The sequence below is a fragment of the Heterodontus francisci genome, chromosome 45 (genome assembly GCF_036365525.1).
Source record: "Heterodontus francisci isolate sHetFra1 chromosome 45, sHetFra1.hap1, whole genome shotgun sequence".
Taxonomy (NCBI): domain Eukaryota; kingdom Metazoa; phylum Chordata; class Chondrichthyes; order Heterodontiformes; family Heterodontidae; genus Heterodontus; species Heterodontus francisci.
This window is the reverse complement of record NC_090415.1, coordinates 4,662,982-4,678,610: the sequence shown is the minus strand read 5'-3', so window position 1 is coordinate 4,678,610 and position 15,629 is coordinate 4,662,982. Positions and strand designations below refer to the sequence as shown.

At 44.9% G+C, this 15,629-nt stretch overlaps 1 protein-coding gene across 1 annotated transcript; it reads right to left on the bottom strand.

The window, feature by feature from the left end:
- Nucleotides 1-1,632: 1,632 nt before the first annotated feature.
- On the bottom strand, nucleotides 1,633-10,650 carry LOC137356278 (antigen WC1.1-like). Its single transcript, XM_068022149.1, has 7 exons — nucleotides 10,569-10,650; nucleotides 9,960-10,274; nucleotides 6,906-7,199; nucleotides 6,064-6,096; nucleotides 4,061-4,177; nucleotides 2,444-2,488; nucleotides 1,633-1,844 (listed from the first exon to the last, which is right to left on the bottom strand). Exons 1-7 carry the CDS (start codon nucleotides 10,648-10,650, stop codon nucleotides 1,756-1,758), a joined length of 975 nt encoding a protein of 324 aa, XP_067878250.1. The 3' UTR covers nucleotides 1,633-1,755.
- Nucleotides 10,651-15,629: the final 4,979 nt, after the last annotated feature.

Here is a 15,629-nt window from a genome sequence, read left to right as displayed (position 1 = left end):
CTCCATCTGCTGGTGTCTCTGTCTCACTGCAGTTACTGTCTCCCCTCTCACCATCTCCATCTGCTGGTGTCCCTGTCTCACTGCAGTTATTGTACCCTCTCTCACCATCTCCATCTGCTGGTGTCCCTGTCTCACTACAGTTATTGTCCCCCCGCTCACCATCTCCATCTGCTGGTGTCCCTGTCTCACTGCAGTTACTGTCTCCCCTCTCACCATCCCCATCTGCTGGCATCCCTCTCTCACTGCAGTTACTGTCTCCCCTCTCACCATCTCCATCTGCTGGTGTCCCTGTCTCACTGCAGTTATTGTACCCCCTCTCACCATCTCCATCTGCTGGTGTCCCTCTCTCACTGCAGTTACTGTCTCCCCTCTCACCATCTCCATCTGCTGGTGTCCCTGTCTCACTGCAGTTACTGTCTCCCCTCTCACCATCTCCATCTGCTGGTGTCCCTGACTCACTGCAGTTACTGACTCCCCTCTCACCATCTCCATCTGCTGGTGTCCCTGTCTCACTGCAGTTATTGTCCCCCCGCTCACCATCTCCATCTGCTGGTGTCCCTGTCTCACTACAGTTATTGTCCCCCCCTTTCACCATCTCCATCCAGCGACCCGGGTTCGATTCTGGGTCCTGCCTGTGTGGAGTTTGCAAGTTCTCCCTGTGTCTGCGTGGGTTCCCTCCGGGTGCTCCGGTTTCCTCCCACATGCCAAAGACTTGCAGGTTGATTGGTTAATTGGCCATTATAAATTGTTCCTAGTCTAGGTCGGTAGTAGGGAAATATAGGGACAGGTGGGGATGTGTTCGGGATATGGGAGTAATGTAGAATTAGTATAAATGGGTGGTTGATGGTCGGCACAGACTCGATGGGCTGAAGGGCCTGTTTCAGTGCTGTATCTCAAAAACTAAAAACAATATTCAGGTCCATTGACTTCAATGGCTATTTTTTTTTGTATTCTTTCGTGGGATGTGGGTGCTGTGCATCCCTAACTGCCCTTGACAACTGAATGACTTGCTGGGCCATTTCAGAGGGCAGTTAAGAGTCAAGCACATTGCCGCGAGTCTGGAGTCAAATGTGGGCCAGACTGGGGAAAGGACGGCAGATTTCCTTCCCTGAAGGGCATCAGTGAACCAGATGGGTTTTCACAACAATCGATGAGAATTTCATGCTTAGACTCGTTTTTAATTCCAGATTTCTTTTTTTTTTATTTGTTATTCGAATTTAGATTCCACCAGCTGCTGTTGTGGGATTTGAACACATGTCCCCAAGTCATTGTCCTGGGCCTCTGGATGACTAGCTCAGTGATATTGCCACCACGTCACTGTCTCCCCCCCCCACCCCATCTCGAAGCGAATATCGGGCCCTCTATAAACCAGGTGATGTGGTACCAGCCGTCCAAGACAGTTTTCTAGTGCGTTCTTTGACGTGGGCCATGTTTTATTGGTGCAGACCCTCATCTTGCCGCCCTCAACCATATCCAAGTGTGATTCAGGCTGACCGTGCATCGCAAGAGGGGACTCCACGGGGCATCTGGAGTTTGATGCACGGCCAATTCACGGATGTTGTAGCCACTGGAAATGAAGTGCAAGTCATTTCGAGCTGCAGAAATCATTGCCGAGGAATACAAAGGAAGTGGTTCCATTCAAAATGAGCAATTTATACACATAATACTGACAAAGATCACAATGGAGGTGTCACTTTTGTTTCTTTCGCCATTTTGCCTTGTAAATGATGCCAAGGAATTGACGCCATTGACATCTCATATGGAAGTATCATCATCTATGTATTCAGTGCGGTCGAGTTCCTCCTGATTCACAATTAGTGGCTGCAGATGATGAGTCCGGCTTTCTGTCGAATGGAAATATACATTGTGATGGAACCATGATATAGATAAACATTACAGCTTAACAATAAAGTCAATTAATTAACCTATATTTTGGACTGGCTGCATTTGTTTTGCTTCATGCATTTTCTTCCGGGAATGTCCCCATTGATTATTCTGCAAGATGCCCAGACCATAGTTTCCACACGGATGCCTGGTCATATTTGGTGCTGCATTACATCACCGGGTGGGGGCCGGGGATGTGGGTGCGGGGTGCGGGCCTTCTTAAAGGTTGGGACTGGGAGGGAGGTATGGGTTAGGTCATCCACAAGAGTGTCATTACGACTGAGTCTCATCTTCCTGGGGAAATTCCATCACCGGTTGCAAAGTATGCAGCCGTGTCGGAGATTGATCCAGGAGATTGGAAGATGCACAAATGAGGATGTTCCATTTCAAGATAGCTCCCATGATGGCAGCTCTTGACTGAGCGATATTTCTCTGAGAACCTGTCTCCCAGCGTGACTAAAACAAAAAAGATGTAGAGGCAATGAGGAAGGTGAAAAAAGAATGATTTTGTTCAACGATACCAGAACTGAAAGGTTATAACTAACAGAAAAATACTGACCAGGCAGAAGCTCTTTTCTCCAGAAAAGAGAAGTCTGGGAGAAGTCTGTAAAAATATGAAGGGATTTCAGAGGGTAGACATAATGAAGATGTTAACCACTTACTGAGGAACCCAAAAACTAGGTGTCATAAATATAAGACAGTCACGAATAAATCCAGTAAGGAATTCAGAGGCAGCAATTTTAATTCAGCGAGGAGTTACAATGTAAACAATGGTACCAATGTTGGGAAATATCTATTCCATGCTCCACAATATTTCGACAAGACAAACAGAATAGAAAAGTGGGGGGTGGCGGTGGGGGTGGGTGGGGTAGCCTTGTTAATAAGGACGTTAGTTGGCCCAGCAAATCAAGAAGTAGAATCAGTCTGGGTGGAGATTAGGACTTTGCTCGAGCCATCGTCCCAAAGAATCATAGCCACCTCTCCCCATTAGAGAGAAACAGTTGGTAATATAGCCTGAGGGTCACATTTTTCAAGCGTGGGGCAAGGTGCCAAGTGCTACCATAGACGGAACCCGCGCTGTTGGCATGTTTCTGCAATTCACGCTAGCCGTCTAGCCAACTGAGCTAACCCGACCCTGAAGATTGGGAATAAGAAGGGTCAGAAAACGCTGATGAGAGTAGTTCTTGCCCCCCACACCAACACCCACCACCCCCCCTCCCTAACAGTACTTATACCGTTCAATAGGCATTAGGAGATGAGTCTATAAAATACTTTCGTAGCTGTTTCCTGTGAGCAATATGTTGTCGAACCAACTGAGGATAAAGCTATTTTCAATCTAATGTTGTGCAATGAGGCAGGATTAATTAGTAATGTCATCGTCAAAAGATCCACGGGAAATAGTGACCATAATACAACTAAACTGAACATTAAGTTTGAAAAGGGCATACTCCAATCACAACAGATAACCTTAAACTTAAAGCCAATGACGGAGGTAAGAGGGGAGAGCTGGCGAGGGTTGATTGGGCAAATAGACTAAAACGCATGGTGAGAGAAACGATTCAAAATTTTGAACAAAAATACATTAGATTGAAAAACAAAACCTCAGCGAGAAAGATCTATCCGTGGCTTACAAAGGAGGTCAAGGATAGTATTAGATTAACAGAAAAAGCTTGCAATGTTGCAAATCTGAGGATTTGGGATGGGAGTGTTTTAGACACCAGGAAACAGCGACCCAAAAGATTGATAAAAAGGGAAAAAATAGAATATGAGAGTAATCTAGCCAGGAATATAAAAATTGATTTCAAGATTATTTACAAGTATTAAAAGGAAGAGAGTAGCTGAAGTCAATATTGGTCCCTTGTAAGCAGAAACAGAGAAATTATCCTGGGGAATGAGGAATGGCAGAAACATTGAACACATATTTTGTGCCTGTCTTCACAGTAGAAGACATCAGTTACAAATCAGACATAGAGGGTAACGTGGGGGCTACTAAGAGTGAGAAAGTTGCTGTTGCTGCGATATGGGACATGATATTTGGGAGATGTCTGTGAGAGTTAGGACCCTCGATCCCATGCCATTGGCGATTGATCCACACGATGAGCTTTACACTTGAGGCGGTAGGTTGAAAATCCGTCCATCTCAGAATGACTTGGACATCAATACTTTTCTTTCTTACCTTTCCTTGCCCAAATGAATCCGGATTTCCGATACTGGTTTCCAACAAAGAATGCAATCACGAGGAAAATTAATGTACCCACGCAAAGGCCGATAATCCCTTTCCTCTTCAATGATCCTAAGTAAAGTAGGGAAATATAAATACATTTCCAAGCACATTTGCAGAAAGTTGAGCCAAATTAAACTAAGAGTATGTGTTATTTCTTCACTGGAAGTGAGCTGTCGCTGGCAAGGCCAGCATTTATTGCTCATTCCTAATGGCCCTTGAAAAGGTACTGGTGAGCCGGGATCTTGAACCGCTGCAGTCCATGTGGTGCAGGTACACCCATTGTGCTGGTACGGAGGGAATTCCAGGATTTTGACCTGGCGAACGTGCAGGAACGTTGACATCGTTCCAAGTCGCGATGGTGAGTGACTCGGAGGGGAGCATGTGTTGTCCCGATGGACCTGCTGCTCATGACCTTCTCAGTGGTAGAGGTCACGGGTTTGGAAGGTGCTGTCGTGGGAGACTTGGCGAGTTGCTGCACTTCACCATGTTAGCTACTGTGCGCATGTGCGTGGGGGGGAGGTGGGGGGGGGGCGGGTGGGAGTGGGGGGGGGGACTGAACATTAAATCTGGTGGTGAGGTACCAATCATACTGTGCTGGTTTGTCAGGGATAGTGTTGAACTTCTTGAGTGTTGCTGGAGCTGCACTCATCCAGATAACATTATTGCCATTAATACACCTTTGTGAAAGCTGGATGTGTTCAAGTATAAATGGGCAACTACATAAATAAAGCAGTCAATAAAATCCAAAATAAGTTATTTTCTTACAGTTATCCTTTTGGTCAGTATGTGTTAGCATCAAAAGAAAACTCTTTCATCAGAACTGGATTTCGAAAGAGGCAAGCATAAAGGAAAACCAATACTTATCAGGTTGGACAGATCAACTGAACGCATGTCAGATAGATAGACAGATAGACAGACAGACAGACAGACAGACAGACAGACAGACAGACAGACAGACAGATAGATAGATAGATAGATAGATAGACAGACAGACAGACAGACAGATAGATAGATAGATAGATAGATAGATAGATAGATAGATAGATAGATAGATAGACAGACAGACAGACAGATAGATAGACAGATAGATAGATAGATAGATAGATAGATAGATAGACAGACAGACAGATAGATAGACAGATAGATAGACAGATAGACAGATAGATAGATAGATAGATAGATAGATAGATAGATAGATAGATAGATAGACAGATAGATAGACAGATAGATAGATAGATAGATAGATAGACAGATAGATAGACAGACAGATAGATAGACAGATAGATAGATAGATAGATAGATAGATAGATAGATAGATAGATAGACAGATAGATAGACAGATAGATAGATAGACAGATAGATAGATAGATAGATAGATAGATAGATAGATAGACAGATAGATAGATAGACAGATAGATAGATAAAAAGATAGACAGATAGACAGATAGATAGATAGATAGATAGATAGATAGATAGATAGATAGACAGACAGACAGATAGCTAGACAGACAGATAGATAGATAGATAGATAGATAGATAGATAGACAGACAGATAGATAGATAGCTAGACAGACAGATAGATAGATAGACAGACAGATAGATAGATAGCTAGACAGACAGATAGATAGATAGATAGACAGACAGATAGATAGATAGACAGACGGAAGGACAGACAGACAGACACAGATGGGTCAATCATTAGACAGATCCGATTTGACCTGGATCCTTCATTACCAATCCCATTGGGTCTTGACAACGAAAGCATGAATGTTGAGTTGATCTTTGATTCAAACAAGCGGAGCAAACGTGCCCATCATTAATTTTAGTTTCAAAAGCGCAGGATGTAATGCTTACATGGCATAAAGAAACAGCGAGAGTCTCTGTATCAACCCTAATAATAAGACAGTGTGAAATTGGGAGTAATGTTTTTACTGATAAATGGCGGTGACCAGTACCTGCAGAATTTCCTCTTGGCTTTGTAAGTGTATCTGTGCAGGAAAACAGAAGGGAAGTTAAATTGAAAGGCCCATACATGCGTTATGCCTGAACAGTCACCATTATGTGGCGCAATTACATGACACTTTTTGTTCACAATACAGACAACAGGAGCTCACTGCTTATGATCATCAGGATGCAGATCACGTGTATCAAAGTCGGAGTCAATTTTGTAATCCCGCTGTGCATAAATTGTTGACCCAAGATAAGTTTTAAAAACAAAACTCTTCAGAGAGTCATTGGCAAGGCCAGCCTTTGTTGCTCATCCCTAATTAAGTTTTTAAGGAGGAAACGCACTGACAATAAAGTATTCCAATTCATTATTGTTTCTGCTGTTCATTGATACTGGATAATTATTTCACTATACTTATTTGTGGTCTTGTTAACACATGTACAAGTTACCTTTTCTCCGATTTCTTTCTACATTCGAATGCCACACATCCGTAGATGACTAATGTGCTTCCCAGTTTGTCTAAAGTAAAATCCGATCCGGTTCATTAATTTTTTTTAGGGAAGGAAATCTGCCGTCCTTACCCGGTCTGACCTAAATGTGGCTCCAGACCCACAGCAATGTGGCTGATTCTTAACTACTGTCTGAAATGGCTCAGCGTGCAAGCCACTCAGTTGCCAGGGGTACTTAGGGATGGGCAATCAATGCGGGCCCAGTCAGCGACTCCCACAAATGAACACACGCGAAAGAAAATCCTTGTTTGATCGCAATTGGTAAATTTGTCTGTTCCTGAATTCCCATTCAGCTTCGTTTTCAACTTGAAATCTCCCGAGATTTAGCTGCAGATCTCACCTGTGATAGTCACTTGCACTGGATCACTCGGAGTTGAATGTATCCACTGATCTCCCTCTAAGTATACATAGTGACAAGTATAATCCCCTTGATCACCTTCACCGATATTCTTGAGATTTAACGTTGCAGAGATGTCTTCGGGATTCAATTCTTGGTGTGAAAGATAAACACTGTTCCGTAAAAATTCCAGCCGCTTGCTTGCATTGTGACTTTTAAGTGTGCATTTCAAAGTCAGGGACTCGCCTTTTACAAAGACATCATAATCAGGAAGCACGGATAATCTTGGCTTCGGTCCTGGAATGCGTAATGACCAGAAGTAGTTTAAATATTCTTATTGAAGCATCAGTCATCATATATATATTAGCATCGTTACAACCGACCACTCTTGTCAATGCCTCCTATTAAAATATACGATTCTGATTGTGGTGGGAGAAACACACTGTTAACTCAATCCCGTCCCTCCACAGATAGCCTAACATATCATATTTAAACGCCCCAAATTAAAGACCCAGCCAAATTGTACCATGTATTACCCCTCGAATGAGGCTAACCAAACCAAGTGTCTTTAATTCAACTAATTAACTGTTTAATCAGGAAAACGAAATTCTTAAACACTACTAAGATATAAAGAGCATTTGAATTAGAATAAAAAATTGAGCCCTTGCAAATTTACGCCCCTGCCGGATGTGGAGCAGTCCAAGGTTGTTTGAAGTCCTCACAGCCGTCCGATGGGGACAAAAGGTTATTCAACAGTAGAACAGTCCGTAGTCTAATCCAGAAGTCAAAATTGTTGCTTTCCTTCTCGAGTGATGAATTTCTACAATTAGCAACTTGCAAACACTGTTCAATGAATCAATTTGGCTTCAGAATTCTTGATTGTTGCTGTCTAACTTCCCTTCCTTCAGTTTATATTATCAGAGATCTCTGTTTGGCTTGATGTTTTTTGAATTTTGAGAGAGAATAGTAAATAAACAGAGTACATTTTCTTCCTTCAGTTTAAATGGTCTGAGAGATCTCCTTTCAGGTGCGAACACAGAGCTCTCTGTCTGTGCCCTCTGTTAGAACAGGCTGTTTCTTCCACTGTAAGCCAGTTCAAAATTAAACTGTAACAAATGTATCTCTCGATGTTCAGTCCAAGTAGCTGTATCCAAGGCAACCAGAATGCATCTTTTAAAATTGGTTCGTTCTCTCTCTGCATGGTTGCACCCAACAGCAACCAAAATGCACTTTCTCAGTAACTCCTGAGGCCTGTTTTTTCTTAAAGCAGTACTGATCCTTTGCTGTCTTAAAGACACACCACATATTTCATAGAGCTGGCACAGGCACCACGGACAGAATGGCCTCTTGCTGTGGTGTAACATTCTATGATTCTATAATAGTCGTTGCCGCACCCCCCCCCCCCACCCGTTGCCCTCAATGAAATATATCATGATCATTCTGTGAGGGTGAACAAAGTTATCTCATGCGAAGAATCCATTACTCCAGGCTAACTTTAACACGCAATACCTTTTGACAAAAAGCTGAACAAATACGCTTGTCCACGTTTACAGAAGGCATCAATCTCCCATCTGACTTGGTGGAGACACTGTCATCAGCTGGTCCAAGGAATATGGGGGCTAGAAATTCATCTCGGGCAGTGGCGCAAAATGGGCAGTGCGGGTTCGGCCTGCAGTCGGTGGAATTAAACATCAGGTGTTCCGTAGAACCAGTGGCTGATAAAATGAGGCCCAATTTGTTCCACCGCCCGTGATGCATTTGTGGCCTACATTTCGAAAGTCAACTGGACTTCGATATCTTTGTTGTTAATTTAAAATCCCATTTGCAGAGCTTCAGGCCATTTACATGTAATTCGGCCCGAATCGTGTGTACAGAGGTGTATTCTCTGCACAGAATATGCAGAGGTCTTAAGCAAACAAGCAAGAAGGTGATGCTGAACATTTATAAAGCTCTGGTTTGGCCACAACTAGAGTATTCCAGCCAATTCTGGTCACTGCACTTTAAGAAGGATGCGAGGCTTTTTGACCGGGAGCGGGGGAGATTTACCAGGATGGTTCCAGGGATGAGGGATTTTAGCTACAACGTTAGGTTGGAGAAGCCGGGGTTATTCTCCTCGGAGCAATGGAGATTGAGGGAAGATTTGATGGAGGTGTACAAGATTATGGCATATTTAGAAAAGGTAGACGAATAAAACTCTTCCCATTAGCTGATCGTACAAGGACTAGAGGACACAGATGAGTATGTTGGCCAAACAGACCGAGGGTAGGTGGGGAAGAACCTTTTTAAAGGGTGAGTGCGAATACCTGAAACTAGCTGCCACGGAGGGTGGTGGAGAGGATTGATGATTTCAGAAGGAAATTGGATGGGCACTTGAGAGAATTAAACTTGCTGTGGGTAAAGGTTGGGGGAATGGGACTGATTGGGTTACTCGACAGAGAGCAAGCATGGACTCGATGGGACGAGTGGTCTCCTTCTGTGACTCTATGACTCTATGACCAGCATTCCCACCTCTGCTTCATTTTCTGTTTTAATACCACTTGGTGCTTATCGTCTCCCACATGGATAATAGAAGGTTTCTGAGAGAGTATATATGGATCAAGGGACTTTAACCAAAGGGCAGAGACTTAACAACAAAAAAAAAAAGGCCAAAGATGAAATGAGCAGAGTTATTGTGGTTTGGAATGTGCTGCATGAAAGGTCCATGGAAACAGGTGCAATGGTACTTTTCAATAAGTCTTGAATAAATGCTTGAAGGGTAGAAAATGGCAGGGATTTAGTGATAGAAGAAGGTAGTGGGACTAATTGGATAGTTCCAGCAATGAACCACCACAGATATGAAGGTCCAAATGGCCTCTCTCTGCACTGTAATATTCTATGGTTCTACAATATGATCACTTCCACTCTTTCTCATTATTGCTTCTATAATTGTCTGACAATACCATACCTTGAGGGCAATTGGTCTACATGGATTTTTTTGATGTATCAATGACAGGTAAACAGGTCAAAGCAATGTTATAACAAAAAAAAACCCTATGTGTCTATCTGAATGTTTCTTACCAGAGCAAATTACACCGGCATCCTCTTCATGGTGGCAGTTATGTTGACCCCAGTGCCGCGAAGGACATTGCCACAAAAATAGTTCCGTCCCTCTGCAGTCCAGGTCGTCCAGCACGATCGGGCCGGTGCCTTTACCGAAATAAGCGTGAGTCAGCGCCGAGACTGCGGTTCCACATCTCAGTTCCCTGCACACAATCTGAGCGTCCGCCAATTGCCACTGGTCGTCACAAACCGTCCCCCACGTTTTATTGTTCAAGATCTCCACTCTGCCCGAGCAAATGCTGCTTCCATTCATCAGCCGTATCTCCACTCTTTCTGTTGAAACAAGAGCATCCATTTGACAATGCACAAAGAAATGAGCATCCTGATATTTTCGTCACCCATCCGTCGCTGTGTGCTCGGCTCTGAACATGATGCGAAATTGACGCGTGGTTTATTACATTCATCTTTGGAACTTCAGTTATGTGGAGAAACTAGAGACACTGGATCTATTACCTTTAGAGCAGAGAAGGTGACGACGAGATTGAATCGAGATGTCAAATGCATTTGAAGGCTTCATTATAAAATAAATAAAGAGAAACTTGTTGAATGGTTATAAGTTTCAGTTACCAGAGGACACAAATTTAATACAATCCCGCACTGCAACTCGAAGCAGCAGGATGCTAAGAAAATTTGTACTACAAGTTAACATGATATGGATTGCATTGACAGAAAGGATGGTGGAAGCAGATTTAATAGCAACAGTGAAACAGGCCCTTCGGCCCACTGAGTCGATGCCGACCATCAACCACCCATTTTTACTAATCTTACATTAATCCCATATTCCTACCGTACCCCCCCCCACCATCTATCTATACTAGGAGCAATTTATAATGGCCAATTTACCGATCAACCTGCAAGTCGTTGGCTGTGGGAGGAAACCGGAGCGCCCGGCGGAAACCCAATTCTGGGGACTGCCCGTGTGGAGTTTGCAAGTTCTCCCTGTGTCTGCGTGGGTTTCCTCCGGGTGCTCCGGTTTCCTCCCACATGCCAAACACTTGCAGGTTGATAAGCAAATTGGCCATTATAAATTGTCCTTAGTACAGGTAGGTGGTAGGGAAATATAGGGACAGGTGGGGATGTGGTAGGAATATGGGATTAGTGTAGGATTAGTATAAATGGGTGGTTGATGGTCGGCACAGACTCGGTGGGCCGAAGGGACTGTTTCAGTGCTGTATCCCTTAAAAAAGAAAATCACAGGGAGAACCTGCAAACTCCGCACAGGCAGTACCCAGAATTGAACCCGGGTGGCTGGAGCTGTGAGGCTGCGGTGCTAACCACTGCGCCACTGTGCCGCCCAGCTCTGTGTGAATGATTGGGTGTGGCAACAGAAGCAACCAACTGAAACAGGGCTAGTATTTCAACATCTAGATCCTGCATTGCTGCAGATCTAAATTCAACCCGAGCTGGATTTCACACCTTTCATAGAATCAAACAGTGGTCCATTCACTCCATCGTGCCTTTGAAAGAGCTCAGCAATTTGCCCAAATCTGTCCTTCTCGTTCCCCAGGAAAATAAAGCGACCATTGCACAATCTATGATTGCAACGCAGACTTCAATAACCTATTGAATACGAGAGCTGGTGACACACGACACTGCTGTCACTTATGTACAAGCATTGCGACTGTTTCAGCTCAAAAATAAATAAGTGATGACCATTCGCTGGAGAGATTGGGAGAGACAGAGAGGGAAAGGCAGTTGGAAAGACAGAGAGAGAGAGAGGGGCAGAGATGGAAGGAGAGAGAGGGAGAGACAGGGAGGGAAAGACAGATGGAAAGATAGAGAGAGAGAGACAGAGATAGAAGGAGAGAGAGGTTGAGAAAGAGAGGGGAAGACAGATGGAGGGACAGAGAGAGAGACAGAGAGAGAGGCAGAGACAAAGAGAGAAGGAGAGATTGGGAGAGACAGAGAGGGAAAGGCAGTTGGAAAGACAGAGAGAGAGAGAGGGGCAGAGATGGAAGGAGAGAGAGGGAGAGACAGGGAGGGAAAGACAGATAGAAAGACAGAGAGAGAGAGACAGTGATAGAAGGAGAGGGAGGGAGTGACATGGAGGGAAAGACAGAGAGAGAGGCAGAGATGGAAGGAGAGAGAGAGAGTGTCAGGGAGGGAAAGACAGATGGGGGATAGAGAGAGAGACAGAGAGAGAAGGAGAGAGAGGGAGTGTCAAAGAGGGAAAGACAGATGGAGGGATAGAGAGAGAGAGACAGGGAGAGAAATGGAGTGACAGGGAGGGAAGGACAGACGGTGGGATAGAGAGAGAGAGACAGAGATAGGAGAGAGATGGAGTGATGGGGTGGAGGTGGGAAGACAGATGGAGGGACAGAGAGAGAGGCAGAGATGGAACTAGAGAGAGGGAGTGATGGGGAGGGAAAGACAGATGGAGAGACAGAGAGAAAGACAGAGATAGAAGGAGAGAGAGGGAGAGACAGGGAGGGAAAGACAGAGAGAGAGGCAGAGATGGAAGGAGAGAGAGTGTGTCAGGGAGGGAAAGACAGATGGGGGGATAGATAGAGAGACAGAGAGAGAAGGAGAGAGAGGGAGTGTCAGGGAGGGAAAGACAGATGGAGGGATAGAGAGAGAGAGACAGGGAGAGAAATGGAGTGACAGGGAGGGAAGGACAGACGGTGGGATAGAGAGAGAGAGACAGAGATAGGAGAGAGATGGAGTGATGGGGTGGAGGTGGGAAGACAGATGGAGGGACAGAGAGAGAGGCAGAGATGGAAGTAGAGAGAGGGAGTGATGGGGAGGGAAAGACAGATGGAGAGACAGAGAGAAAGACAGAGATAGAAGGAGAGAGAGGGAGAGACAGAGATGGGCAGACAGATGGAGAGACAGAGTTAGAAGGAGAGAGATGGAGAGACAGGGAGGGAAAAACAGAGGAAGAGGCAGAGACGGAGATAGAAGGAGAGAGATGGAGTGATGGGGTGTTGGTGGGAAGACAGATGGATGGACAGGGAGAGAGGCATAGATGGAACGAGTGAGAGGGAGTGATTGGGAGGGAAATACAGATGGAGAGACAGAGAGGTAGAGAAGGAGAGAGAGGGAGAGACAGAGAGGGAGAGAGGGGGTAACAGAGGGAAAAACAGATGGAGAGACAGAGAGAGATACAGAGATAGAAGGAGAGAGAGGGCATGTCAGAGAGGGAAAGGCAGAAGAAGGGACAGAGAGAGAGATTCGGAGAGAGAAGGAGAGAGACGGTGTGACAGAGAGGGAAAGACAGATGGAGGGACAGAGAGAGAGTGAAGGAGGGAGAGGGAGAGACAGAGAGAAGGAGAGTGGGAGTGACAGAGAGGGAAAGACAAATGGTGGAACAGAGAGAGAGACAGAGATAGAAGGAGAGAGACGGAGCAACAGAGAGGGAAAGGCAGTTGGAGGGACAGAGAGAGAGAGAGAGGCAAAGATGGAAGGAGAGAGATGAAGTGACAGGGAGGGAAGGACAGATGGAGGGATAGAGAGTGAGAGGCAGAGATAGAAGGAGAGAGAGGGAGTGACAGGTGGTGGGGGGGATACAGATGGAGGGACCGAGAGAGAGAGAAGGAGAGAGTGGGAGAGACAGAGAGAAGGAGACCAGATGACCAAAAACTTGGTGAGAGGTTGATTTGAGGGAGAATCTTCAAAGAGGAAAGAGAGTTAGTGAGATGGTGAGGTTTGGGAAAGGAATTCCAGAGTTAGGGCCTTGGCAGCTTGAAGGCACGGCCACCAATGGTGGAACGATTCAAATTGGGGATGTTCAAGAGGTCAGAATTAGAGGATGGCAGATATTGGTGGATTGTGGAGCTGGAGGAGATTGCAGAGATAGGGAGGGGTCATTTGTGGAAGACAATTCCAAAATTCCACCATCCTTTGTGCGTAGAAGTGTTAATAAATTTCACCCTTGAAAGGGTCTTCGACTAATGTTCGATTTTTCGACTGTGCGCCTCGTCCGAGACTCCTCCAACCAGTGAGAAGAGTTTCTCTCTATCTACCCCATCAGTTTCCAGTATTGTCTTGTAAACTTTGATCAATTCACCCAGCACAGTGGCACAGTGGTTAGCACCGCAGCCTCACAGCTCCAGCGACCCGGGTTCAATTCTGGGTACTGCCTGTGTGGAGTTTGCAAGTTCTCCCTGTGTCTGCGTGGGTTTCCTCCGGGTGCTCCGGTTTCCTCCCACATGCCAAAGACTTGCAGGTTGATCGGTAAATTGGCCATTAGCAATTGCCCCTAGTATAGGTAGGTGGTAGGGAAATATGGGGACAGGTGGGGATGTGGTAGGAATATGGAATTAGTGTAGGATTAGTGTAAATGGGTGGTTGATGGTCGGCACAGACTCGGTGGGCCGAAGGGCCTGCTTCAGTGCTGAATCTCTAAATTAAACTAAACTAAACACCCCTTACACTTCAAAATTCCAGGGATACAGAGTAAAGCTCCGTCTAAACTGTCCCTTCAAATGCTGCCAAGCCAAGTACAGAATGGAGTTATCTACAGAGCAAATCTCTGTCCTCTCTGTTCTATAAAACACTCGCAGGACAGGTACAGTGTGGGGTTAGATACCGAGTAAAGCTGCCTCTATATATGCCTCTCTTTCTCCTCCTCCATCCAGATGGAGAGAGTGACAGTGAGAAAGACAGGGATAGATATAGAGAGAGAATAACAGAGAGAGGGAAGGATAGCAATGGGGAGAGATTACCAGAGAGGAAGAGATTGGGATGGAGAGTGTCGGTCAGTGTTCCTGCAAAGCTGTGTGCAGCAGCCTGGAAGGTACCACGCAGGTCCTGTTCCCTGATAAATAACACACGTCTTCGAAGATTCTTAAAAATTTAAAGGGACTGCACGTGGGTCAAAAAAACCTTGCCGTGCAGAACAACTAAATTTTCTGGGAACATTGGAGCCAGCTGTAGCTCAGTGGGTAATAATCCTGCCTCTGAGTTATACGTTTGTGGGTTCAGGTCTGAACACAAAATCTAGGCTGATGTCACCCAACGGAAAATCAGAACAGACCAGCGAGACACAGAAAAGGAAACTTGTGTTGAATTTGTGAGCCTCGCTTTCTGTAATGTTTTAGTGTTTGGTCAGAATGTTGACCCAGTGAAATTTTGCCCCTGTGGCATGAGAGTTATCTGAATAGAGATTATAAGATCTTATTACAACATGAAGGTACCGTGCGCACTGAGTATAACAACATTTGCAGCGTCCCATCATGTAAAATACTTTACTGGGTGTGGGATCAGGGTTTGATATTTCCAAAACACTGAGGGAAACTCGAACTTTTAATCAGCCCTGGGAGGAAAGTAAACCTGGAGACTTTCAAACAGTAATCAATGTCAGATTTGATCAATTATGAGGGATTATTCAATTTAGTATACAAAGCAGACAGAATATGCCGTTAAAGAGCGGGATATGGGTTTCCTACCAGCCTGCAGAAGGAAGTGCACAAACAATATCATGAGGGTGTGATGGTTCCCACAGTGGAATAGCTGGCTGAATATTTAAAATGGAGGCTATTCCTTCTGGATCATCAAAAGTGTCTGCCTGGGCCCCAACCTCATCTACATTCCTCCCTCTCCCAATGTTTTTTTTCGCTCCATACCGATCTCAAATATGTTTGTGTTCACAGCAGTGAAGGATTAAATCATTTTAATATATCTTACATT

What these genes read in the sequence shown, in the direction of transcription:
- LOC137356278 (XM_068022149.1), bottom strand. Translation starts at nt 10,650, where the DNA reads ATGTTAACTTGTAGTACAAATTTTCTTAGCATCCTGCTGCTTCGAGTT. An exon ending in TATTAAATTTGTGTCCTCTG is followed by an intron (nt 10,275 to 10,568) that starts GTAACTGAAACT and finishes TTGTTTCAACAG; the next exon opens with AAAGAGTGGAGATACGGCTG. An exon ending in GCCAAGAGGAAATTCTGCAG is followed by an intron (nt 4,178 to 6,063) that starts GTACTGGTCACC and finishes TACTTTACTTAG; the next exon opens with GATCATTGAAGAGGAAAGGG.